This window comes from Thamnophis elegans, chromosome 8 (genome assembly GCF_009769535.1).
Source record: "Thamnophis elegans isolate rThaEle1 chromosome 8, rThaEle1.pri, whole genome shotgun sequence".
NCBI lineage: Eukaryota > Metazoa > Chordata > Lepidosauria > Squamata > Colubridae > Thamnophis > Thamnophis elegans.
Genome location: NC_045548.1, coordinates 40,222,300 through 40,248,412, shown reverse-complemented (window position 1 = coordinate 40,248,412; position 26,113 = coordinate 40,222,300). Strand labels below are relative to the sequence as shown.

The 26,113-nt window shown below is 37.2% G+C and overlaps 1 protein-coding gene across 1 annotated transcript; it reads right to left on the bottom strand.

The window, feature by feature from the left end:
* Positions 1 to 812: 812 nt before the first annotated feature.
* Positions 813 to 26,113, bottom strand: TGS1 (trimethylguanosine synthase 1). The gene is made up of 13 exons (XM_032223022.1): positions 25,898 to 26,113; positions 24,492 to 24,556; positions 23,013 to 23,194; positions 21,408 to 22,218; positions 19,979 to 20,081; positions 17,040 to 17,126; positions 16,086 to 16,260; positions 12,678 to 12,978; positions 12,105 to 12,275; positions 10,871 to 11,014; positions 10,311 to 10,527; positions 8,115 to 8,193; positions 813 to 1,894 (listed from the first exon to the last, which is right to left on the bottom strand). Exons 1-13 carry the CDS (start codon positions 26,014 to 26,016, stop codon positions 1,778 to 1,780), a joined length of 2,571 nt encoding a protein of 856 aa, XP_032078913.1. The 5' UTR covers positions 26,017 to 26,113; the 3' UTR covers positions 813 to 1,777.

Genomic DNA, 26,113 nt, shown 5'->3' with positions numbered 1-26,113 from the left:
GGAATACTAATTTAGAATGACAACCATTAGGCCACCACTAAAGTGTCTCTACAAGGACAAATAATTAGCCATCATAATAACACTGCTTTGTTCTTATGACAGTTGGTGAAATTATGTCACAGTTGTTCATCCTTTCCTAATATTAATGCTACTAATAAGCCCTGGGGGCAGTTTTGTTCATTTGATTTATATTAAAGGAAATAAGATCCATAAAACTATATACCTGTCTGTAATTGGATCAATTTCATACACTTAAGAACTGTTTCAAAATATCCTTTCCTTCCTGTTTTGGCCAAGAATTTTCCTTAAGCAGTGATTTTTTCTTTTTTTTATATATTCCATTTATTTTTCAACTTTTTTTTCAAGTTATTCCATAACCACCATAGATTCTCTGTACTTATTGCTTAAATATTTCTCCTTTAGTATTTGCTTTGAAAAGATATACTTTTCTAAACCTTGTGACCATCCTGAAAGAAACTGATTTCTTCTATTCTGTTATCCACAATGATGTTAGCATTCATAGTTTACTGTGAAAATGACAAGCAGTCCTTTAGTGGCAGGATTAAAAATTTTTTACTACCGGTTCTGTTGGTGTGATTTGGTGGGCATGGTATAGCTTAGTGGGCTTGGCAGGGGAAAGATACTGTAAAATCTCCATTCCCATCCCACTCCAGGAGAAGGTTATTGCAAAACCACATTCCCTCTGGATAGCTGGGACTCGAGAGGCAGAGAATAGATGGGGAGGAGCCAGTCAGAGGTGATATTTACCGGTCCTCCAGACTACTCAAAATTTCCACTACCAGTTCTCTAGAACTGGTCAGAACCTGCTGAATACCACCTCTGCAGTCTTTGTACAATGACCACTTATTTAGCAATCATTTGCAGTTATGATAGGGCTGAATGAGGAGATTGGTCCTCAAAGTTGCAGCTGTTGCAGTGTACATGTGATAGATAGTAACTTGACTGCTTCAGAACCAGCACATAATTATGATAGTCACAGCATCCATGAACTTGTGATTGTCATTTGTGACCATCAGTGCCGGCATCTGATAAAAGTCAAAAAGGAAGACAATAGGAAATTGTGAGTCAGTCATACAATGTTGTATAATTTACTTAATGATCACAACCAGAACTCTGTTATTAAGTTTGTGCAGTTGTGCATATTTTTGCTTTACAATCATATCACTTAGCAAAGGAGTTTCTCTTCCCAATTACAGTTGCTAACTGAATTAGCAATGTATTTGTAAATGAATTTTTAATTAATCTTTTTGGAGTTGGTGAAATGTATATAGTAAAATTATTTTATCTCAATCAACTTTTATTCACAGATAAAACATAGATAAAAATTGCTCCGTAATCTCAGCCAATGATGATGAAAAGCAATTGATGCAGTATTTCAAAGGAGTACGAAATGTTCCTTAAATAACTTCCTTCCATTCTGCTGAAAAAGCAGGTTTCTCTCTTTGTAACCATTTCATAGCCAAATTTAAAATGTTTTTTAGGATAGAAACAAACAGATTAACTTAAGTAATGTAAGATTCTAAATATGGAATTTTGCTTCAGTCAATTCTCATCTTTTTACTATCAACATATTTTAAGTCTTTTTATAAAATATTTTATTGGTGTTTGTGACAAACATTTTAAACCATTGTTTTCTCAAGTTTAATAGAACATGGAACATTTTGCAATAAGAAATTAACAAAAGTAAATAAAAGGAATTATAATTAAAATTTGATTATCTCTTTTATCCCCAATAAACAGCTTACTAATAAATAAGTCAGGATACATTTTGTCTAATTAAATCTCCAAAATAAGCAGTTATGGTCTTCAATCTGTTATTCAGAAAATTTTGTTCTATTTCAACTTTTCCTCCTGGTCCAGCTAAGGAAGCCACCTGTAAAAAAATCAGTATCAGAAAATTAAGATATTTGAGATATAGTTGCATTTATTATGGGAAAATCCCTAGTATAAGTTTCAGTTATGCTTTATTATTTACCAAGTGGAACATTTCCTCCAGCAATTTAATTTTAGAATTAGGGTTTCTTTCCATGCCCTTTTCCATGATCTTTTTTAGCACTAACTTATTCCAAATTCACAATAAATGGATAGAAAATCACTAATTTCAAAATCTTTTTCAATTAATAACTGGTCATTGTTAAAAATATTTTCCTCATATCAACCCTGAGATACAAATATTCTCCTTTACTAGTACCAAATATTTTCCCCCTCCCCAAACGTCGTGACTGGGTGATCAAGAGAATTAAAAAAAAATCAAAAGTGGTAAAAGTTAAGACAAAGAAAAAAATATGTTCCCCTCCACTTTTTGTTGTGTTTATTCCTAACCCTTATTTCAGGCTTTTTCAGACCTGCTGTAAAAATATAAAAGCACATCACATCAAAGATCCAGCCTACAAAATATTCTGATTAATTTTTGTTCCTATCAATACTCAAGTGCTTTATGCGGTATAGGCTTTCCTTCTAGAATATCTAAGTTCAACCTGTGAATGTCTACAAAAGCTGTTGGAAATGGGCAATCCAGGTGCTCCTGTGTTCAGCATTTCATGTGTCTCCTGATATCATCTAGCACGCCCACTGCCAGCCATAGAATCAACCCCCCTCTATGTCATAAAAGATCCTTGCACAAAGATGGAGTCAAAATAGCTTTTCCCAACCCCTATCTTTCTGTAAAAGAAAAAGAAAGCATTTGCTTTTTCAGCATCCAGTCAGTCCCACAGCAGGAAACCAAAAAACAAGAAGTAATGTACTGAAGCAGGAAATACAAAAAACCATGAAGGCTATTTAAAAACAACAAAAGAAATTTGAAAGAGGCAATAGTTAGGAAAGAAACACTTGGAAAAGAAATAAAACCCAAAGCATTAAAACTTTAACACTCTAATCTCAAAGATTTGCTAAAACATTAGTTTAGAAACTATCTACTCAGGAAATACAGGATGAATGTAAGAATATCGTAAATGAATTACACATTGTGCACAGAAGCATTGTTCACTTACATAATTACATTATGTAATTAGGGTATTAACTGGTACAAGATACTATAATACTAAATAATTAGAATGCTTTAAAAGGGTTCAATGAACAATGAGTAAGTCTATCAAAGGATCTCAGGGAGAAAAAGAATGACAATTCAGCCAACATGAATGCTGAACTGTTTGAAAGTTAACAACGATTTATGGCTATTTACTGATGTTCATACAATTATGATTAATATTTCTATTTAGTACAAAAACTAGTCAGTGTACAATATCTTCATTGTATTATTTCCCATTCCTATTAACATTAGAAGCGTTTCTTTCAATTTTGTTTAGTCACGTTTGAAAGACCAAATAATTCTGATTTTTTATTTTACATTAAATATGAATTCCAAACTGTTATATGACAATTTTCACGTTTCTTTTCCTTCTTTTAAGATTCAAACACACTTTCTCGCTACTTAAATGATAATTAAAAATAAAATCTAGCTGTGAAGAGTGAGGAACAGGTTAATATTATTTTTAAAAGAAATTGTGTGATTCTTTTTATACAATTACCTTGGGATGCAAAAGTAAAAGTAGTCAGCCATCTAAAAAGCTGCTTAAAACAAAACAAAAAAAATCCCCAAAGAAAAATTCCAGATTCAAAGTTTAAACAGTATCAGAAATTGTTTGTTACACTATCAGGTTCTGGGAAGGTATATTTTCATTCTTTTTCATTCTTATGTACCATCAAATGTGTGCTGACTCTTAACATTCATATAGACCAGTGATAGTTAATCTTTTCTGGACCGAGTGTCCAAAATGTGTGCCCGAACCGCCAAAACGCAATGAGTGCAGCCTCTGCACATGTGCCCTGCCCACGTGCATGCACATGCCCCCCGCACATGCCCTGCCTCCTGCGTGGCAGACCTAATGACCAGCTGGTCAGCAGCAGGTTTATAAGCATGTGCGGTGAAACTGAACTAGGGCGACAGCTCACATGCTCACAGAGAAGGAGCTGTGTGCCACCTGTGGCACGCGTGCCATGGGTTCGCCATTACGGATATAGACCTTATCTGTGATGATCCATCCATTCCAGAATTCTTACTGAAGGCACAAGTGACTGTAAAATATGCTACACTATCTTGAACCTCCTTAAATTATTCTATTTGTGTATGTGCTGTTGTTACTTTCAATAAAAGTTTAGTGATTTTTACATCATTACCTTAAATAAAATACAGAAAAACTTTCTTAATTGAACTGATCAAACAATGTAAATTGTAGATATTGCAGGACCTACCTAGCCGTTTTACTACTGGGCCATTATGACTGTCCATTAATCATATGGTAAAGGTTCCTGTCGCACATATGTGCTAGTGGTTCTCGACTCTAGGGGGCGGTGCTCATCTCCGTTTCAAAGACAAAGAGCCAGCGCTGTCGGAATATGTCTCTGTGGACATGTGGCCTGCATGACTAAATGCTGAAGGCGCACAGAATGCTGCTACCTTCCCACCAAAGGTGGTTTTTCTATTTGCATTTTTTATGTGCTTTTGAACTTCTAGGTTGGCAGAAGCCGGGAGAAGTAATGGGACCTCACTCCGTTACACGGCGCTAGGGATGCAGTGGCTCAGTGGCTAAGACGCTGAGTTTGTCGATCAGAAAAGTCAGTAGTTTGGCAGTTCGAATCCATTAACCATAAGTGCAGCCTAAGTGCCACGTAATTGCACCACCTGGTTATGGTATACAAACCGCTAGCTGGCCATTCAATAGTTACTCTCCTGCTCCTTGTGTCAATAAGATATAGGCCATACAATACCACTGGGAGAGTTATAGGAGAATGGCTGTAACTTTATTATTCAGGATTCTTCACAGGTCACTGAACTTTGACATTTAAAACTGCAAGGGGAACTTCTATATTACACAATTCTTTGTAGAGAAATGGTGTACAGTATTACTCAATATTTAGTGCGAAAGATAAATGCATTCAATTGTTCCTGCAATTTTCTTCAATCAACAAAATTTAAATCATTCTATTTAATAGCATTTCCCACCAAATAAATTGGACGTGCCTCAAAATCCCTATGTAGATACAATACTGTATGAACATATATGTAAAAATAAAGCACATATAAGTATTTCAGTTTTAAGTACATTAAGCCTAGTTTAGGGCTTATGTTACCATTTTAAAGTACAGTATTTTGTTTCTAATATAGTTGGAAACATGCTGTTGATTTTCCACAAATGTGGTTGGGGTGGTGGTGTCTGGAACCCATCAAAAAAGAGTTGGGGCAGCAAAGAAGCATTCAAGACCATCAGGTTATCTATCCCTGCCTTAGGCAATTTGCTTATATTTAAATGACATGATTTTTGTTTTTAGTTTATGAGAGTTGTAGAGACTATGTAGTTCTATTCTTTTAACTCATAATGGAGTTCAGTTCAACCTGTAATTATTACTATTACACATGTACATATTAATTGGTGATCCACTTTTTAACAGACACAGAATAGACATCTAGTAGGGAGTTTCAGGGGATTCAGTCCCAAATTTGAATGTGTTTATGGGAAATAACTGCATGTGCTATATGGTTACAGCTCTCCTACTTTAGGGTTTGGGGGATGTTACTGTATCGTATCAATGACCAGGTGGCTTTGCCAACAGCAGTCAACAGGGATTTTAGCCCCTCAACTATCTCAACCATCTGGGATCTCAGGCTGTGAAAGCAACATTCTGTTTAGAAAGTAAATTCACAACAGTAATTGATGTTTCTGTTACTATGAAATTGCATTTTTGGATCACCCCACCTTTAAAGGTAATTATCACAAAATGCAACAACATGCCTGTTAAATGACTTTGTGCCAGCAGCATATTATAGTTTTGCTGCAGGCCCTACAAAGATAATCAGGATTTCCTGATTTCCACATGCAATTTTAAATGCTTATTTTGACCTATAAAGCATTATATGGCTTCAGGACTGTCTCTTCAACTATAATCCACCTGTCTCAGACTTATCACTTGGGAAGTTGACAGAGTAAGGGCAATAGGCCAGGATTAGCTGTTTCTCCAATATAGTTCCCATTGCGTGGAACATCTTTTCTGTGGACATTCAACTTGCCCTGACATTGATGGTCTTCTGGAGGGCTTTCTTTTTAATTTAACGAAGGTGATACCATCTTGTGAATTTTCTTTTTTTGTGTTTCTATTTTTGATTTTACACCGGTTGTTTTTATTTCTGATTATGGTTTTTTTGTACTGTGGGTATTTTACACTTGTCTACCACTGAAAATTGTATGATAGCAGGCACTATACAAATTTAATAAATGTGTAAAATAAAAAATATTAACCCTTATGAAACTGATCTATGACCACAACTGCTGACACAATTGAACCTTGTAAAACTTTTTTATGGAGGCTTCCCATAAAACATTTTCACAATCATCTGTACTTCTGCAAAAATAGAGCTGGCTGTAATTACTGTTTGCGTGGAGGCAATAAGACCAGAAGAAATGAACACATCCAATTTAACTTATGTACCAACATGTTAGTAACTTCTAATTGTCAGAGTTTTGTGCTGTCAATCTTAATAAAATACTAACGTGTGAAAATTGAGTAATTACAGAAGTTATTACCTCAATAGGATTCACTAAATTTTATACAGACTTGGAAAATTTCAAGATACTAGAGAATAACCTACAGTTCATTACTATCTATTTTGGGATTGCAATGAACTAGAAACTACTTTCATTTGATATGTTGTATTGAAATAAATATATTGCCATTTAAATAACAGTTTTATAGTATAGAATTATATTATGTTCAGAAACTCCAGATAGTATAGACCAGGGCTGTCAAACTCGTGTCATCATGGCAGCATCACCTGACATATCAGGACTTTCCCCCCCTTCGCTAAACCGGGCATGGATGTGATGCTTCCGGCCCATGGGCCGGGAGTTTGACAGCTCTGGTATAGACAATGACTTCCGCTACTTTTCCTGACAACAATAAACCAAGAGAGTAACTGATCCAAAATTATCTAGTGAGTTTTGGTGGCTCAGGATAGGACAGAACTTGAGTTGCGCACTCCTTATCTACTAAAGCACTACATCTCTGAACTTTTAAAACAAATTAATTTATGTTAAACATGGACTATAGTTCCTGCAAATGCTGTCATGGTTTTAGCATTTCTCTAACCCAACTAGTTTTGCTCCAAATGTGTCCAATATGCTCTGAACAGTCCATATTTTTTTCTTTTTTAAAATATAACAAATGTTCACATTACATTATTTTTGGAATTGCTGCTCCCTCTAGAGGAAATGTAAAGACACAAGGTTTTTGTAGCTTCAATTAATAACATAAGTGTACATATGAAGTTACGTTTGAATTTCGGATATTAACTGTTTTGTATTTGATACTCCACAGCAGGATATTTACATAGTTACAATTAAACTATAACAAAACTATAAAGTCAATGTTACATATGTCATAAACAGGGAATATTGATGACAACACAGAACAGACCTCATAACATAGTACTCGAAAAGCTCTATCCATAACCATTCAGCTTTTACCATTCTTCCCCAGCCTTTTTCTAAAGTGTAAGACTACTGAGTGTAGGGAGTGCAAAGTTAGAGGAATGCAAGAGTCATTAGAACAAAATAAGCAACATCTTGGTCTGGAGAAAGGGGGGAGAGTCAAAGAGATTCAAACTAACTCTACCTTGATTCTGTATGGTGTAAAATGTGAAACATAAGCACTTGTTCTGCATCAAAAATATATATTTACACTAGCCTTATATACTTTATACCAAGATTAGATTCTCTTGGAATTTCATAATAGTTCTGCAATTCCAACTCCCTATTGAGGTTTTGAGGTGGAGGCATAAAGAAACAGAGAGAGCAGCTTAGCTATAGTTACCAAGTAAGATAAACATTTATTTTATTTAGTTGAATAGATATATAGATTAATGCAATTGCAAATGATTCTGAGTAGCATACATCCTAACCTCTGTAAAGTGTGCTAAAAAACAACAACACAAGGAACAAAAACATATCACATTACACAAATACATATACAGACTAGAAACCTTAATTTACACTTTAATTTCTGACTAAAAGTATTTATTTTATCTATAATTTATAACTTACCTGATCTACGTCCGCGTTACGTGGAAGAAAATAAACAATGTTGTTGGTAATCTTCTGTGACAGGTTAAAAATTTCAAATGTAAAATTGGGTTAAGAAATTTTTTTTATATTGCAATGGTTTTTTCGGGACAATATTCTTAAATATACATTCTTCCACATATAAAAACTAAACACTAAATGTTTTTATCTAATCATAGTCTATATGAGAATTATTTTAGTGATTAATCCTAGGAAGGATTTATTATATTTTTCATCTGTTCAATAAATAAGAACATAAACAGAAAATTGAGCCAGAATGGGGAATGTTTTTGAACTTGCTTCCTTTTTAACTGATGGGGACTTATGGATCAACCCATATTAGAGGAGGTATTATCAACTTAGAATGGTTAATTTAGCCAAACAACAATAATTTCTATAAGTTCCTTATTAAAGAAATGCTTTACTTTCATACTTTCTACCTCATTTTTACTCTACATTATACACTGCATTCTGGAATTAATTAGTCCATTCTACCATTTGTTTCTATAGCCCGATTTCCATTTATTTTGCTGCATAACCATTCTGCTGACCAGCCTTAGGACCAGGGGTGAGCTGCTACAGGTTCGCAAGAATCAGTAGCTAACGTTATGGCAAGTTTGGAGAAACTCCAAATCTCACCCATGGCTGGCCACCCTGCCCCTCCCAGGAGTGTCCACCTGGCCCATTTTGGATACAAAGCAAGTGTAGGGCCTGTGCAGAGGTTCCTGGAGGGGGAAAAATGCGCCTCCTGGAAATGGCTTGAACGAGGCAATTTTCGCCTTCCCGGAGTCTCGAGGAAAGCCTCGGGATCCTGGGGAAGGCGAAAACGGCCTCCCAGCTGTGGTGCAGGAGGCCATCTAGGCCATGCCCACCATGGCCATGCGCATCCAGCAAGAGAACGCATTGCTGAAATTTTTGAATCCCACCCCTGCTTAGGACATAAAGCAGAACCACCACTCCCTGCCCAACAATAAATTCTGAAATTTAATGAGTGGCTGGCTGGGCATGCAGAATAATGACGGATGTGGGGAACTGAAAGCCTATCTCTCAGGACTGAGTATTCAGTTTGGTTACTGATTCCAATCTCTGAGACATATATACAAATTCATGCTGAGTCAGTCATCTCTATATAGTTTCCATTATTCTAACCAGAACACCAGTTAGATGGCACTGCATTAAAGTACTTATTTAAAACAAAACTGAAGCATGTTAATCTGGACAGTATTATTACACTGGTAATAATGATTCATTGTAAGATTTGCATAGCATCTGAAATCTTTCAGCTTTATGAGATAATTTAATGCAATTAATATTTGTTTTACTTTGCAGATAGAACTTAGTATACAAAATGTGCAACTTTTTAAGAACAAAAACTGTCATATCTGATAATTTTAAAAACAAACGTACAATCTTTCAGGTGACTTAAAATTCATTTTTCAAAACTTTGTAAAAAATCAGACAGCTTCAAATACTGTAGTTCACATAATGAATACAAACTGTCACAAGAAATAATTTTTTTAAAAACCCTCCACACCGAAAATCTTATTCTGATACTTCCTTTGATATCTATTAAAATCATAAGCAAACAAAAAAAAATCTATGTGGCATTTTCAGGGGGTCTTCGTGCTTTGGGTTTGGTTGTTTTCTTGTAGACATTTCATTATCCAAGCTAGGTAACATCATCAGAGATCACCAAGGACCCCGCATTTCAACCCTGAGCTACAAATATTTTCCTTTATTTGTATATGGCTTTTTATTTACCACCTTATTGTTCACTTCTCTTGAAGTTGGAAATCTCTTCCCACTGGTATAAAGATATCAATCTGCAAACTTTATCATCTCCTTTTGCCATTATTAATAGCACTTAGGCTTATATAACATTTCATAGTGCTTTACAGCTCGCTCTAAGCAGTTTACAGAATCAGCCTATTGTCCCCAACAATCTGGATTCTCATTTTACGGACCTTGGAAGGATAGAAGGCTGAGTCAACCTTGAGCCAGTGACAATCAAACTGCCGAACCGCTGGCAGCCAGTAGCCTGAAATACTGCATTTTAACCAATACACCACCATGACACACAAATGTTAAAATACAAAGCTTTGTCACTCAAAGGAGAACAACATCAGTTTTATCGTTACAGAATGAGGGCTACAACAAAATTATTTTTAAAAAGGATATCCATCAGGAGAAATCATTGTTTGAATATCGAAGATTTCTGCAACAGCATATTCAGGCCCACCCCAGGGAGGACTCAAAAACACAACATCTGCTTTCAGACTGGATGCCAGCTTCATGAAATCACCACATATGAATTCTATTTGGTCTGCCACTCCGTAAACCATGGCATTATTGTGAGCGAGTTGGATCTTCACAGGGTCAATGTCAACTGCAATTACTGAAAAGATGAAACCAATTTAAATATCAGCCAGCTTAAAAAGAAAACCCATGAAACAGAAAATTTCAGATACTTTCTAGAAAAATAGTAGCTAGCCTAACTGTAGCTAAAATATATATATTGCCTAGGGTTATTGACTACATCTGTAGTAGGGCAACATCTGGACTTCAATTCCCACAATTCCCCAGCTATAAAGCTGGCAGGGGAACTCTGGGAGTTGAAGTCCAGGTATCTTAAAGTTTCCAGTCTGAGAAACACTAAGCGGGAACAATAATTAGCCCGAACTAGAAATCCATCTGTTATGAAATATCTAGTAAAGTTCAAACCTAGTAAAAGAATTTACCTCTTTTTGCTGCCAAGGCAAACTGAATAGCATTTCCTCCAACACCACAAAAGGCGTCTACTATTATGTCAGAGTCAAAGGATAGCCTTACACGGTCTGCGATGTGTTGAGCAATTTTCTCAGGTGTTACGGAAAACCATCCCTCTGATTAAAAAAAAAAGCAGTTAATATATTTGTGATATGGCCTTAAAGGAAAAGAATCTCAAAATAAAGTAATCAGTGCAAATGCATTTTATCAAATAGCTAGATAGTTGCATAAATTAAGAACACAAGTGTAAAACTGCCCTGCATAATCACACAAAGGCATCCCTTGCTCAACCTCTTTAATTTCCAAGGAGAAGATTCTTAGGTTACATACTGAATAGTCACACTGGCATGTAATAAAAAATCAGAATTCCTGGATTCTGCTGACAAAATATGAATAAGAGGTTTGCAAATATACATAGCTCATGTGTTCCTATCATCAGTTTTTGGCAGTTTGTTGTAATGCCTGAATCTCTCATAGTAGTCTTGGACCTCAAAAACAATGCTAACCTTTCTTGGCTTATGTTCCTGGCAGTTCTGTGATTGACAGTCAAGCATCACAGTAAGACACTGGTATTTGGCTCACTTCCTTCTCATGGGGAAGTGAACAGGCTATATATACAAGTAGTCCTTGACTTATGATCACAATTGAGACCAGAATTAATGTTGCTAAATGAAACATTTGTTCTGTGAGTTTTGTTCCATCTTACAACTTTTCTTGCCACATTTGTGAAGCGAATCACTGCAGTTGTTAAATTAGTAACATGATTGTTAAGTGACTCTGGTTTCCCCATTGATTTTACTTGTCAGAAGGTTGCAAAAGATGGTCATATAACCCCGGGACAGACACTGCAACCATCATAAATATGAACCAGTTGTCAAGCATCCAAATGTAAATCACTTGCCCATGGGGATGCTGTAATGGTCATAAGCGTGAAAAATGGCCGTAAGTCACTTTTTTCAGTGCCATTGTAACTTTGAATGGTCACTAAACAAACTGTGGTGAGTCAAGGACTATCTGTACACTTTTGGTACTTGTTCAAAGTAATCCACAAAAATAGGAGGAATACTAGCAGTTCATTAATTGCAAACTTAAAAAAGAACCATAGCATCAAGCAGCAATTATGTATGTGAACAATTCATCAGAGAACTTGGTTATTATTTGAAAATAGTTTTTAGGTCATAGAACACAGTATCATTAAAAACTTACCTCTATCTAACTGAATGCCTTCATCAAAACGAGAAAACAATCGATATCGTTGTGCCCAGTATTTAGCCAGCTCAGGATCATCGGCTATTTCGTGAGGAAGACACTTAAGGTTTCTGTTTTTCCACTTATGCATCTTTTTATTTGTCTTCTTTTTCAAAGTATTTACTTCACCTACGCCAAAAAAAAGCACATTTAAAAAAAAGAATATTAAAAAAATACCTTTAAGAACATCAAGGAATTAATTTCACTTCATCTTTTAAGATACAATATTCAAGAAACCAAACATTTTTTGGTGTGATGTGCTAAATTATTAGCATCCACTACAGTAAGAAAGCATAAATTCATTGGACATTTAAATGACTGTATAAAATGTAAGAATAGCATGACACTTTAAAAATGGAAAAAAAAAAAAAAAAAACAAACCAGAAAATCGCACCTAGAAAAAGCTACGGTAAGTACAAGAGCACCATTTGTTATTAGTCAATTATATTTTTTTCTTATAACACTCCAGTTTATGCACTATACAACTACAGTATGTACATCTATAAACACGTTATTTTTAATTTCACATACCTTCTGTGTCCATTTGTAGGTAGTCTGGAATATCCAGGGGAACGAGTTCTCTTCCTAATGGAGCTTCTTCTCCTTCGCCTATCAGCTTTTCCTTGTCTTTTACTTCAAAACTGTCAAGTTCGTGTGTATCTGAACTAGGATATAGCAAGTCACAATTTTGGAGACTCAAATTCTTCTGTGAGTGAGAAGCATTTTCCTGTTCATCTGAATCACTGGTGGTAGAAGATTCTACCTTCAGATAGACTCTGCCTTCAGGTCCAATTTTCACATCTTCATTCGCTTTTTGCAAGAATTTCTGTACCTAAAAATACTACATGTTGTAAAAGTCAAATTTAAACAAAAATATTCTACCTTTAGCAGACACTGTGCTTCAAAAATCGACCTCGAGGAAACAGAAAAATTTGGTAATTAGCTTTCATGTGCTCTCATGGGTTTTCTGCTCACATTTGGATCTGTTAATCTTTCTTTCAAAATAGGCAGTGAAAAAATGGGCGGAAAGAATCCTTCTTTGTATGAACATACATAATGACACAATCAGATTAGAATCTTCCCAGTGATATGGTTGCGGTCTGTCAGATGCTGCAAAGAATTCCGCCACCCCCGAAAGAATTCAGATACTTATGAAAAGACTGAGGTCCTCCCAAATCTACTGATAACCTTCACCACACTGTGTACTTAAGTCTGTTATGAGAAACAGGAAATGTTATCTATGTTTCATGTTTGTCCCCAGAACCTCACCATTGTATTTTTCTTTCCAAATGCTAACATCTTTTTAACATATACACTTTTTATAAATACCGTATTTTTTGGAGTATAAGACACTCCGAAGTATAAGACCCATCTAGCTTTTGGGGAGGGAAACAAGGTGTGTGTGTGTGTGGAAATCTGCCTCTGCCTCCCAGCAATTTGCCTCCTTGCAACAAACAGCAAACAGTACAGACGATTTACACTGTTTGTGGTGTTACATTTCAGACTATACTTGTACAGATGCTGTTAAAATTGATGTGGCTTTATGGAAGTATAGTTATTCTCTGCTATTTAAAAGAAGATACAATAGCACTGGGCCTCTTCAGATCAAGCATTTATTGTAAAAAGCTTCTTCATTTGTTAAGTTGTCTAAAATAATAATAAAGCAGACTTTAAAAAATAAGTCTAATAATTTGAACATTTTACAGGCATTTATAGTTATTGACTGACCTCCTTGCAGCAAACAGCCTGATCAGCCCTTTGCCTGGTGCAGCAAACAGCAAGTTTCACTTTCAATTTCAGCAGGGGCCTCTTGATCATCAGCTGTTTCAGGCTGCAGGGATTGCCGTAGCCTATTGCAGCCCAGTGACATGCAGTGAGGTTTATGGCTGGTGAGGCAAGCGGGCAAAAGCCACCCTATGTCAGACACAGCGGCAGGGCTTTTGGATGCACCGACGCTGTGTCCACCATAGAGGTGGGACGCCTCTATGACGGACACAGCGGCAGGGCAGCTTTTGCCGCTAGCGCTGGGGCAGCAGGTGTCGGGCCGTTCAAAAGCCCTGCCACTGTGTCTGACATAGAGATGTCCTGCCTCTATGGCAGACACAGCACCGGAGCGTCCAAAAGCCCTGCCGCTATGTCCGACATAAAAAAAAGTGCCAGCCCATGCGCTAGCAGAGGCGGGTAAAACACACACACACACAAAAAATTACTTACAATAATACAATTACTTACAAATTACATTAATTTTGAATTCCTCCCCCTCCCTCCGACCCACATACCTTTTCCAGCTGTTTCACAGAGGATTTCAACTCTGCTCTTGTCTGCCATGATGAAAATGTAAAAATGTAAAAGGAAAAAGGCAAGAGCTGCTGAGGTCAGGCTGGCTTAGCTGCTGCCAGAGTCTCCAATGGATGACTCTGCTTAACTGTTGAAAAAAGCCTCTAAAAAAACGCCCTCTACAGGAGGAGGTGAGAGAACCAAGTGCCTCATCTACATAAGGAATTTTTCGGCTTTTAACCCTTTTAACCCTTGCTTATCTCTGCTCAAGTGATCATAAAGATAGACTAAATGAGGCACGTGGTTCTCCCGCCTCCTCCTGCAGAGAGCACTTTTTAGAGGCTTTTTAAAGACTAAGCAGAGTCATCCACTGTGACTCTGACAGTAACTACCTTAGCCTTTTTCCTTTTACATTTTTTTTTCATGATGACAGTAGTGAGGCCCTGCCTCCCCTTCCTGCACGTCACTGTTGCAGCCTCTGCAAGCCCAATTTTCCCCGTTTACTGCAAGGAGATAAACTTCTGGGAGGCAGAGTCCAAAGGGTGGGAGCCGGTGGATGGGTGGGGTTACATTCAGTGTATAAGACACATCCAAATTTTCACCCTCTTTTAGATGTGTCTTATACTCTGAAAAATATGGTACATACTACTTCTACCTTAATGCCTCTAGTGCAGAATGCCAAAACACAAGTCATTAGTTAAGTGTCTGCAAAACATTCTATGTTGAGAACAAAGCCTTGTAATCATTTAGAGACTGAAAGTACCATATTTTTTGGACACACATTGGATACACACTGGAGTATAAGATGCAATTTAGTTTTTGGGGAAGAAAATAAGAAAAAAAATATTCTGCCTCTGCCCACCAGCATCCATGGTATTCATCTGCCTAGTGTCCTGTCAGTGTGTGAGAGTTGAGGGTTTGTTTGGAAATAAAACAGTATTTGCTGTCTGAGCAACAAGGAAGGAGACAGTAGAGTCAGGGTGTGGCTTGTTTTATACTAAAGCGGCAAGCTGTGCTGATATCTGAAACTAAAACTGAAAGTGAAACTTCTCTGTTGAACTACTGGAAAACCTTCTTTTGGTATTGTATATTTACTTAATGTATTATATTATATATAAAGAGAAGTTATTGAATCCTGCTGAATCAGTTACTTGTGTTTTCTTTCTAAATGTGATTGCTGCTGGAAACTCTGACACGTGCTTGCAGCAAATAGCAAACAGCCAGGTCAGCTTCAGCACATTATGATTCATCATGAGCAGCTGATTGGCGGGTGGATCGGCCTCCCAGAATACCCCCAATCAGCTCTCTCAGGCTGCAGGGATTCCCACAGGCCATCACCTCCTCCTGTGCTATGCCTTTTGGCTACATTTAATGTATAAGACACACCTAAATTTTCATCCTCTTTTAGGAGGGGAAAAAGTGTGTTTTATACTCTGAAAAATATGGTATTTCCTCTTCAGTTTTCCAAATTAACAACTTAAAGCTATCTTTTCTGTTGTTACATATGCTAGAAAATATATACTCTTTTATGTCATTTAATTATTTGATATTATTCAGTGTAGTACAGTTAAAACATTAACATTAGAAAATGTAGTCTACTGTAATAAAGAAATAACAGAACTTTGTGTACTATACTATATTCCATATGCAAACAATATATACCTTATTTAAGGTCTTACTTTTCTTCAACATAAATGTTTCAGGTTCATCTGTAAAATATGTATGCTTGTTTTTAGTCTTGATTGTTCTGCGCATGTCCAATAACACTGATTTAAATTTAATATTTTTATTAACACGAATCACTTTTCTTTCACTGAAGCTAGGAATGCCTTTGTATCTGAAAAGAAGTTAAAAATTTATTATTTAGAAAGAATGCCTACATTTTTGTTTGTGTGTGTGTATGTGTGAGATAAATATAAGCAAAATTGTATTTTAATTTTTTAAGATGTAAATCCTTGCTTTAAAACAGTTCCAAAACCATACAAATCAGGTTGTATGATCAGTATGCATCAGTCTTAAGCGTTGCAATTATTTCACCACACATTTATTCCCTTAGTAATTATCATGTAAATATGTTTAAACTAGAGAAAAAGACATCTGAATTTGATATTTGGGTTGATATATATATACCCTGTAGACTTTCCATATGCGATTTTTGACTTTCTCTAAAGTTGCCATATCTATAAGCCTATATCATAAGTTTGTAGATGTTGTTGGAAAGTTATAATATACTAAAAAGCCTTACTAAAAGACCACACTGATCTCAGGTTCACTCAAGGATTTGAAACAGATGCAGGAATCATTAGCATAATTTACATTCTTTTCATTGTCTGGAGACTTAAGAATATTTTTTATTGTCTTCAATGATAGAAATCCTTCAATATTTTATAATATTCAAAAATTCTGAGTACTCAATTCTATTTAGGCAGCACTGTGGGTAAATCTTTACTTAAAGACACAACTGTTTTAGGACAAGTCTAAAATAAATATGACAATATTAAGACATGTGGACTTCAATTCCCAGAGTTCCCAAACCAGCATGCTGTCTTAAAATTGCTAAGTTTGAGCAGCACTGATCTATATGATGTTTTAAAAAAACCTTTTAGTATACCTTACTTTTGTCCTGTGCCATGCTGGAGCCCCAATTTGCAGAAAATTCCATCTGAATCATCCTGAGGATTTTCTTCTACATCTAGTTCATGGCTTGAAAGAAAACACAATAATCATTACAATTCAAAACACGATAATTAAAAGTAAAACTTTGTTGCCTTTTGAACTGAAGATAAGAGCATCTTTAAAATTAAATATTATAAATTAGTATCCTTTTCACTTGAAACAATTTCTTTTATCTAATCAGGAATGACCAGGGGTGGGCTGCTGGGGGTTCGCATGGGTTCAGGTGATCCTCTAGCTAGGTTTCTGCCCAGTTCAGCGAACCCCCAAAAGCCACCCCTGGTTGGCTACCAACCAGCCCACCCCTCCCCAGAGTCCCCATGCAGCCCATTCATCATGCCAAGTGCAGGGCCCCTACGGAAGCTCAGGGAGGGGAGGAAAATAGGCCTACTGGAGGTTCTGGAAACGGGCTTGTTTCCAGCCTCCGAAGGGCCTCCAGAGTTTGGATAAAGCTGTTTTCGTCTTTCCAAAGGCTCAAAGAAAGTTCTGAAACCTGGGGAGGGCAAAAAACAGACCTACTGGAAGTTCCGGAAACAGGTCTCTTTCCGGCTTCTGGAGCCCCCCCCCTCCCGCTGTGATGCAGGAGATCGACTAGGCCACACCCACAATGGTTATGTGTACACACACACACACACACACACACACACACTCGACCATTGTGGATGTGGCCTAGTCGGCCTCCTGCATGTATATACACTGCTCAAAAAAATAAAGGGAACACAAAAATAAGACATCCTAGATCTGAATGAATGAAATATTCTTATTAAATACTTTGTTCATTACATAATTGGATGTGCTGACAACAAAATCACACAAAAATTATCAATGGAAATCAAATTTAGCAACCCATGGAGGTCTGGATTTGGAGTTACACTCAAAATTAAAGTGAAAAAAAAAAAAACCACTACAGGCTAATCCAACTTTGATGTAATGTCCTTAAAACAAGTCAAAATGAGGCTCAGTAGTGTGTGTGGCCTCCACATGCCTGTATGACCGCCCTACAACACTTGGGCATGCTCCTGATGAGGTGGCGGATGGTATCTTGAGGGATCTCCTCTCACACCTGGACTAAAGCATCCCCCAACTCCTGGACAGTCTGTGGTGCAACGTGGCATTGGTGGATAGAGCAAGACATGATGTCCCAGATGTGCTCAATTGGATTCAGGTCTGGGAAACAGGCGGGCCAGTCCATAGCATCAATGGCTTTGTCTTGCAGGAACTGCTGACACACTCCAGCCACATGAGGTCTAGCATTGTCTTACATTAGGAGGAACCCAGGGCCACCATATAGTCTCACAAGGGGTCTCAGGATCTCATCTTGGTACCTAATGGCAGTCAGGCTACATCTGGCGAGCACATGGAAGGCTGTGTGGCCCCCTAAAGAAATGTCACCCTACACCATTACTGACCCATTGCCAAACTGGTCATGCTGGAGGATGTTGCAGGCAGCAGAACCTTCTCCACGGCATCTCCAGACCCTGTCACATCTGCACACGTGTGAACCTGCTTTCATCTGTGAAGAGCACAGGGTGCTAGTGGCGAACTTGCTGGCTATTCTCTGGCAAATGCCAAACGTCCTGCACAGTGTTGGGCTGTAAGCACAACCCCCACCTGTTGACGTCGGGCCCTCATACCACCTCATGGAGTCTGTTTCTGATGTTTGAGCAGACACATGCACAATTGTGGCTCGCTGGAGGTCATTTTGCAGGGCTCTGGCAGTGCTCCTCCTGTCCCTCCTTGCACAAAGGCAGAGGTAGCGGTCCTGATACTGGGTTGTTGCCCTCCTACGGCTTCCTCCACGTCTCCTGATGTACTGGCCTGTCTCCTGGTAGTGCCTCCATGCTCTGGACACTACGCTGACAGACACAGCAAATCCTCTTGCCACAGCTCTCATTGATGTGCCATCCTGGATGAGCTGCACTACCTGAGCCACTTGTGTGGGTTGTAGACTTCGTCTAATGCTACCACTAGAGTGAAAGCACCGCCAGCATTCAAAAGTGACCAAACCATCAGCCAGAAAGCATAGGAACTGAGAAGTGATCTGTGGTCATCACCTGCAGAACCACTCCTTTATTTGGGATGTCTTGCTAACTGCCTATGCCAGCGATGGTGAACCTTTTTTGGCTTTCGTACCATAAGTGGGGGGAGCGCAGGGGGTCGTGTGCATGCGTGCCGCACCCATAATGCAATGCGCACACTACAGGCGTTCCCCCCCATTTTTTGCATGCTTTTTTCGCTCTCCCCAGGCTCCAGAGGCTTTATAGGAGCCTGGGGAGGGTGAAAACAATCTCACCCCCCCCCCCCCCCGGAAGCCCTCTGGAGGCTTCCCTGAAGCTTTCGGAGCAGTCAAAACGACCTTCCGAGGAAACCAGAAGTCCATTTCCAAACTTCCGGTTTGTCTGGAGGGCCGTTTTTTTGCGTTTCGGAGGCTTCAGGGAAGCTCATGAAGCTTCCAGAGGGCCTCCAGGATGGGGTGGACAGGGGAGGCTCTTTTCACCCTCCCCATGCTCCTGTAAAGCCTCTGGAGCCTGGGAAGGGCGAAAAATGGCTTTAAAAAGGCATGAACTCAGCTGGCCAGCACGCGCATGCGCGCTGACAGAGCAGTGTATATATATATATGTATATACACATACATGCATACACATTGTCTCCTAATTTCTAGCCTGATGCCTTAACTACTATAAAATGGGCCTCACAAAAAAAGTAGTGTGAGATTAAAATAGACGTACATGTTAACAGGAAAAAAAGAGCTCAATACAACCAAAAACAAGAATGCATAATGAAACCTCATGCTGCAGCCCTCCAGCACAACTATCAAGTATACTCCCCTCCCCCAAACTAAATAGCATGAGAACAATCTGTTGACATAATGGATAACCTGCCTTCTCTTTAGTTTCACAGGTTTATGCTCAGGTGGCTCCTCATCACCATCATTACTGTCAGGTGTTCCCTTTGCTGTGGTATCCAAAAGTTCTTGCTGTAAACCTAGTACAGAAAAAAGAAAAAATCGTAACAGAATGATATATTTAAAATTAAACACTTTGATAAAGAAATCATTGTGTTTCCTTTTCTCTAAGTAAATTAATTTATTGATTTATTTACAACAATTTCTGAAAGACAATGGTGTCACAGTTATGCATTATAAGTATCTGATTTAGGAATATTCAAATACTTTGTACTAGAAACCCTTTTTCCTAAATTTGGTTGCTTTATTATGGAAATTAAAACATTTAAAAAATAAAATCAGAAAAAGGAAAAAAAACTCAAAATATGTAAAATATATTTAAGATTTTATTTTATTATATTTCAGATTTTATGATCGCGTTACTTGACCATGCCAAGCAATATTGACCAATCCTTCTATTATATAAAAGAACTGGTTTATAATTAAAAAAGCAAACACATTTGTAAATCTTGGTAAGCACTATTATATCATGAAAAAGAATAGTATCTTTAGCTCTGCTCTATGCTTAAACATATTTTTTTCTTCAGTACATGTTAACTTCCTAATATGGTAGTAGGTATGTAATAGAAAATAACATGCACAATTTGAAACTATTACTATACAGTAATACAGATTACAGAACATTAATGTACAACAATTTTAGCCAAATAAGATGATTGTATCCCTTTTATAATTTAAATTTCCAGGATATGAAGCTTGATTTATAAGACCATCCAACTCACAAAAGTAATTCTATACAACTCAGTTGTATAGAAGCCTAAAGCCATCCTTTTCAAGCATTTTCTAGGACAGTGTTTAATACCAGAGGCTTAAGGATGTGTGGACGTCTATGTCCAAAATACTCCATTCAGCTCTGGGAGTTGAAGTTTACACCTTTTAAGTTGTTGAGGTTGAGAACCATTGTTCTAGGTTGTCCATAAAACTTTAAAAACAATGCAACTGGTTGTGTAGTGTTGTCTACTGTGCTGGTTAGTAGATAATGTAACCTCTGAAAACTAATTAAGCCTCCCTTTAAGTGGAGACAATCTAGAGGCCTCAAGTATGAGATCCAAGCCAAGAAATGCACCAAAATGCTCTTTTAAAATTGCTAAAGAAATCTCAATTGTAAAAACATATACTTTATATATTTTAAAATCCAACTACTGATTTGCTAATATGAGATACTCCAATGAACCGAATAGCTAATATTTGTATGAGCAATATGGTAGAAACAGAATCATCCAAATAAATTTCAGTGCTGACTGCCATTCAGGAATTTTTGATGCTGCTAAGGTGCCTGGATCAAGTGGTTTAAAAACCTATTTCCAACAGTCACAAAAATACCAGATGAAGACTGGAATACCAACCTGGCTGATCTGAGCATCCATTTTTAGAAGACACACTTCCTTCTCTTGTTTCCTTATCTGATTTCTCAGTCTGGCCACAATTGTAAGGACTATGCCTTGAAATGCTTGCTAGAGTTGGTTCTTTATGTTCTTTAGTATCAGCTGCACTTTGCAATTTACTGTGTTCTGCTTCTTCTGAATTTAGACTTATTTCACTGATTTTAGAAAAAATATAATCATTACTTGGATCATTATATACAAGAGGATTTTCTTTGCAAATGTCTATGGAAGGAGTATGAGTATAAAAGGCTGAGTTCTGCACTTCTCCATGGCTGTCTGGGTTTAATGATTTTTCTGACTGCTTACTATTCAGTTTTCCAGTATTCACTTTTAGATCACTACCATGTGTAGCATCAACAGTCCAACCTTGACTTGCCCAGTAGCGAAACTGTTCCCAGTAATACCAGTAGAGCTCATTATAGTGTTGCTCCCACTTATCCTTCATTTCAGGATTGTTCCAAGGTTCAGGATTAGCCCCCTCCTGTTTCTTTTCCCAGCTTTTCCATAGAAGTTCTTCTCCAAACTGATGCCAGTATTGCTCCCATTCCTCATTTATATGCAGTTCATTCAGTGGCATGCTTCCATTTTGACAGAATTCAGCATAGTTGTCTTCCTTTTCCACTAAGATTTCATCATCAGAAAGAGAATGGTCATCATCACCTTCTTCCATGGACTGCCACATGGTTTCATGGATATCTTCTTGTAGCATTTTTTTCTTCTTTTTCTTCTTCTTTGTCATTTTGTTAACTATCTTGCCAATCTTCTCAGAGGCCTAAAATGTAATATGAAAGCAAGCAGATAATTTTGAATTCCAAGTTCAGGTTTAATATCCTAAACTTATTTTGTGTGCCAATATTTTCCAATTTGGTATTTTCTGATGGACTGAGATTATTATACCAGTGAAAATATCAGGCATTAAAACGAACACTGGTGGAGATTCTGAATGCTTCTTCAGAATTATTAGAAGAGCAATAGCTTCAAAAAAAAAAGCTACAGGGTTTCTTTTTGAAGCCACAGGATGGCTAGTTTATCAATAAAGGAAAAAAAATCTTCAAAGATTCATGCACCGAAGCAATATAATTGAGGCAAAAATGACCTGCATCTTCAAATGATGAGCTTCAGGATTTCCAGTTTATTGTTTCAATTACTCATAAGCATACTTTATTGTTATTTGAAATCCTTTAGATACATTTGCACTGAGTCTTCTTTCACCTTCAATCATACAAAATAAAATGGCAGAAGACTCTGAATTCTAATCCCACCTTGGTCATGAAAACCAGCTGTGCAACTTTGGTCCAGTCACTATCTCTCACAGCAACCAACCTTGCCAGGTTGGGGAAAACAGGAGGAAGAAAAAGTATCATATATATTCATTGCCCTGAACTACTTATACAGTAATAAAGGCTGGAGGAAAAAAATCTATGAAATAAAAATAAAGAACAGTAAAACACAAAAGTAAAAAGCACAAAAAATCACTATTCTCTTTATATGCAATACAATTCTACTGCATACTTCTTAATTTATTTTCTAATTCAATAACTTGAACTAAATTAAACTGGGGTTTACCGCTTTTGTTTTATCGGCTGCCAAACTGCCAAACTGTACGGGTAACCCCATACTCTTCATAAGTTCAGTTTCTGAATCTGGTTCGACATCATCTACTTCCAGAGCAAGACTGTTAAATTTTTCAGTAGTCTCAAAGATAGGTTTCTCCTCTTTTTTGTTATCTTCAGTAATTTCCTCTTCTCCTATTAATACACAATAGAAGTTTATAAGGTAAAGTCCATCAATTTTGGATTTCTGATAAGGAAAACTAGTTTGGTTTCAGGTCTAACATAAGGTTTGGGGGCTATGGATTCTCCCTTACAAACTCATAGTGTTTCTAGAATTTTTTCCCTTCTTCTCTTTCTTGCTCTATTTTCTCTTGTGTCTTGCTTTTTTTCCTTCTCCTTGCAGAATATCCAAATCCCTCTTATCATGTTTTTGAGCTTTTCCTTAATCAATCCTTTTCCTTTAATATATATATATATATATATATATATATATATATATATATATATATATATATATATATATATATATATATATATATATATATATATATAGTCCTCGGTTAAGAAACACTTGTTCAGTGACCAGATTTAACGCGGTGCTGAATGAGTCGTATTTAATAGAATGTTTTAGTATAAAGAAGAGGGTCCTCAAAATTCCAGTCATGATAGCAGCCTCCCGTCATGTGATTATGACGGGGGAACCTGCCAACCTGGATTTTCTACTTTTACAGTGCTGGTGGTCACATGATTAGGTTTTGTAACGTTTCCTGCCAGTTTCCCACAAGCAAAGTTGATGGGAAATCAGAAGTTGCAATCACACAAGATTCTCACTTAGCAACGTATGGTGATGTGCTTAACTGGAGTCTGCTGGAACTGCTGTTGCTAAGTGGTGTAGTCATGTGACATCACACTTTACAACATATCGCTTATCAATATAAATTCTGGTCCCAATCACTGTCATTTAAGCAAGAACTCACTCTGTCTATGTATTCTCACTTGTGTTAAACATTTCACCTTAACAAGAAACATATCCTTATGTAGGATTTATTTATTTGTAAGCCATGGCAGTTCTGGATGGAACTTAATTGGTTATTGCAGAATTTGTATGCTAGTGGTCTGATATTCAGTATAAAAGGAGTAAGTATAACACAAAATCCTTATAGATTTTAAAATTGTATTTCTTCATGAAGAATTATTCTTAAGAAGTTTCCCATTATTTGGTGTTTTTGTATGAATTAATGGAACTTAGTGTAATTTAATTTCACACAGAATTTATAAAATAGGAAATTATCTGACAGTAAAAAGAAAAATTCCAACTCTTGGCTGTAATCTAGTGGCTGACCAGATATTTTAGCCCAGCTATGGTAATGCCTTTTTATAAAAGCTTTAAATGTCAATTAAACACACCTGAAGATATTAATTCTCACACTGGTCTATAACAATGGTTGCAAAAAGCCAAAATTAACAAGAAACGTTTCAATAAAAAACTCACCTATGCTGTCATCAGCATCTTTAACATAAAAGCCTTTTAAGCCTAGTTTGTATAAATTTCGATCTCTGGAGAAAAAAATCAATAACATCAATGAGATATGGGAGTAAAGCATTAAGGAACAACATGAATGGGTAACAAAAAGAGCTTTTTCCAGTATGTCTTTCATGTGCTTAACTTGCTTTTAAAACTTAACTTGGTATATCAGTGCCAAAATTTCAATCCAGCCAAAAATAAGCATACTGTACACAATCTAATTTAAACTGGTACATGTACAGAAAGAAGGTTGCAACTGTTTAATTTTACACAAGAATGAATACTATTGTAGGCAGAAAAAAAAGCTCTCTCTTACATTCAAAGATAAGCAATGAAGAGACAGATCTTATCACTTGGATCCCTTCAATAGCTAAAAGCACATAATCAGATGTTCCATTTGTGCTATCAATGCTTTCCCTAATTTGGTTGGGAAAGAGATCAGTACAAAAGCAGGGAATCACCCCCAAAAGACCTCTTTTTGCATAGGTAGGATATCTAGATGAAATCTCTAAATACTGGCAGACTTGCACTGAGATAAATAATCCTTCAGATAGCTTTGAACTGAAGTAATGAAGAGTTATAAAAGGGAAGTCTAGTATTTTCAGTTTAGGTATAAAAACCTGTGTAGCAGCTGAAGCAGATAAGAATATTGTTAATAAAAGCTAATTCCTATTTGCAGTTTAGAAGACATATTTCAGACTAATTTAGAAAGCATTATTCTATGCTTATAATAGTACAGTAAAAAAAGTTGCAGCTCTATAGTTTATTCTATTAACATTTACATGCAACATTATTAAGACAGTGGCTTTAATTAATGAATAATGTCGTTTGTTCATTTTGGTCTCATGTTATACAAACACACTTGTTAGACTGAGCTGTATCAAGATGCTCTGGTTAAATGGGCACAGCAACTTTCCCCTACAAAATGCGTCTTTAAAAAAAAAAAAAAAACTTTTGTTCCACCCCAAAAAGCATGCCAGGCAACGATCAACCCCGGTGCAAGCGTATACTGCTCGCCTTCGGACTTAATTTCCATTGAGATCTACGCGAGGACGATAAGACCAACTTCCTAAGCGCTGAGAGGTAACGTGGTCATCTGTTATGCCTTTGAATTCGCACAAGAGGTTCTTTTTCTTGCAAAAGACTCAAAACATAAATTTGAAATCTCCGCCACCGTATCCCCCCCGCCCCAGCTAGGATCAGGTGAAAACCAGTGTTTTTCAACCTCAACATTTTTGAAGATGGGATAACAGCAAGCTGTCTGGGGAGAATTCTGGGATTTGAGGTCATGCATCTAAGAGATCCTGAAGTTGAGAAACACAGATCTAGCCGATCCAGAAGAGTCACAGATCGACCGCCTGACATCGACTCACTCGACGAACGCCCGGGTGCACAAACAGAAGACATCTCCCACACCGCTGCTGCCATCTCCTTTGCTGAGCACCATTAGCAGCTCTGCCACTAGCAGACTTCTCTCGCCCTCGTGCAGCATCGTGATCTGCGGCCGCCGCTGCCCTGCCTGCTGTTCTCTTGCAATCTCGATCCTCCCGAGGGAGCAAGCACGAGATCAAGCTTACAACGGAAGCGGA

Excerpts from the sequence above, each read along its gene's own strand:
- TGS1 (XM_032223022.1), bottom strand. The coding sequence starts at position 26,016 with ATGCTGCACGAGGGCGAGAGAAGTCTGCTAGTGGCAGAGCTGCTAATG. Across the intron at positions 23,195-24,491 it reads AGATGCTGATGACAGCATAG|GAGAAGAGGAAATTACTGAA; the intron begins GTGAGTTTTTTA and ends GTGTATTAATAG. Across the intron at positions 17,127-19,978 it reads CCTGTGAAACTAAAGAGAAG|CCATGAACTAGATGTAGAAG; the intron begins GCAGGTTATCCA and ends TTTTCTTTCAAG.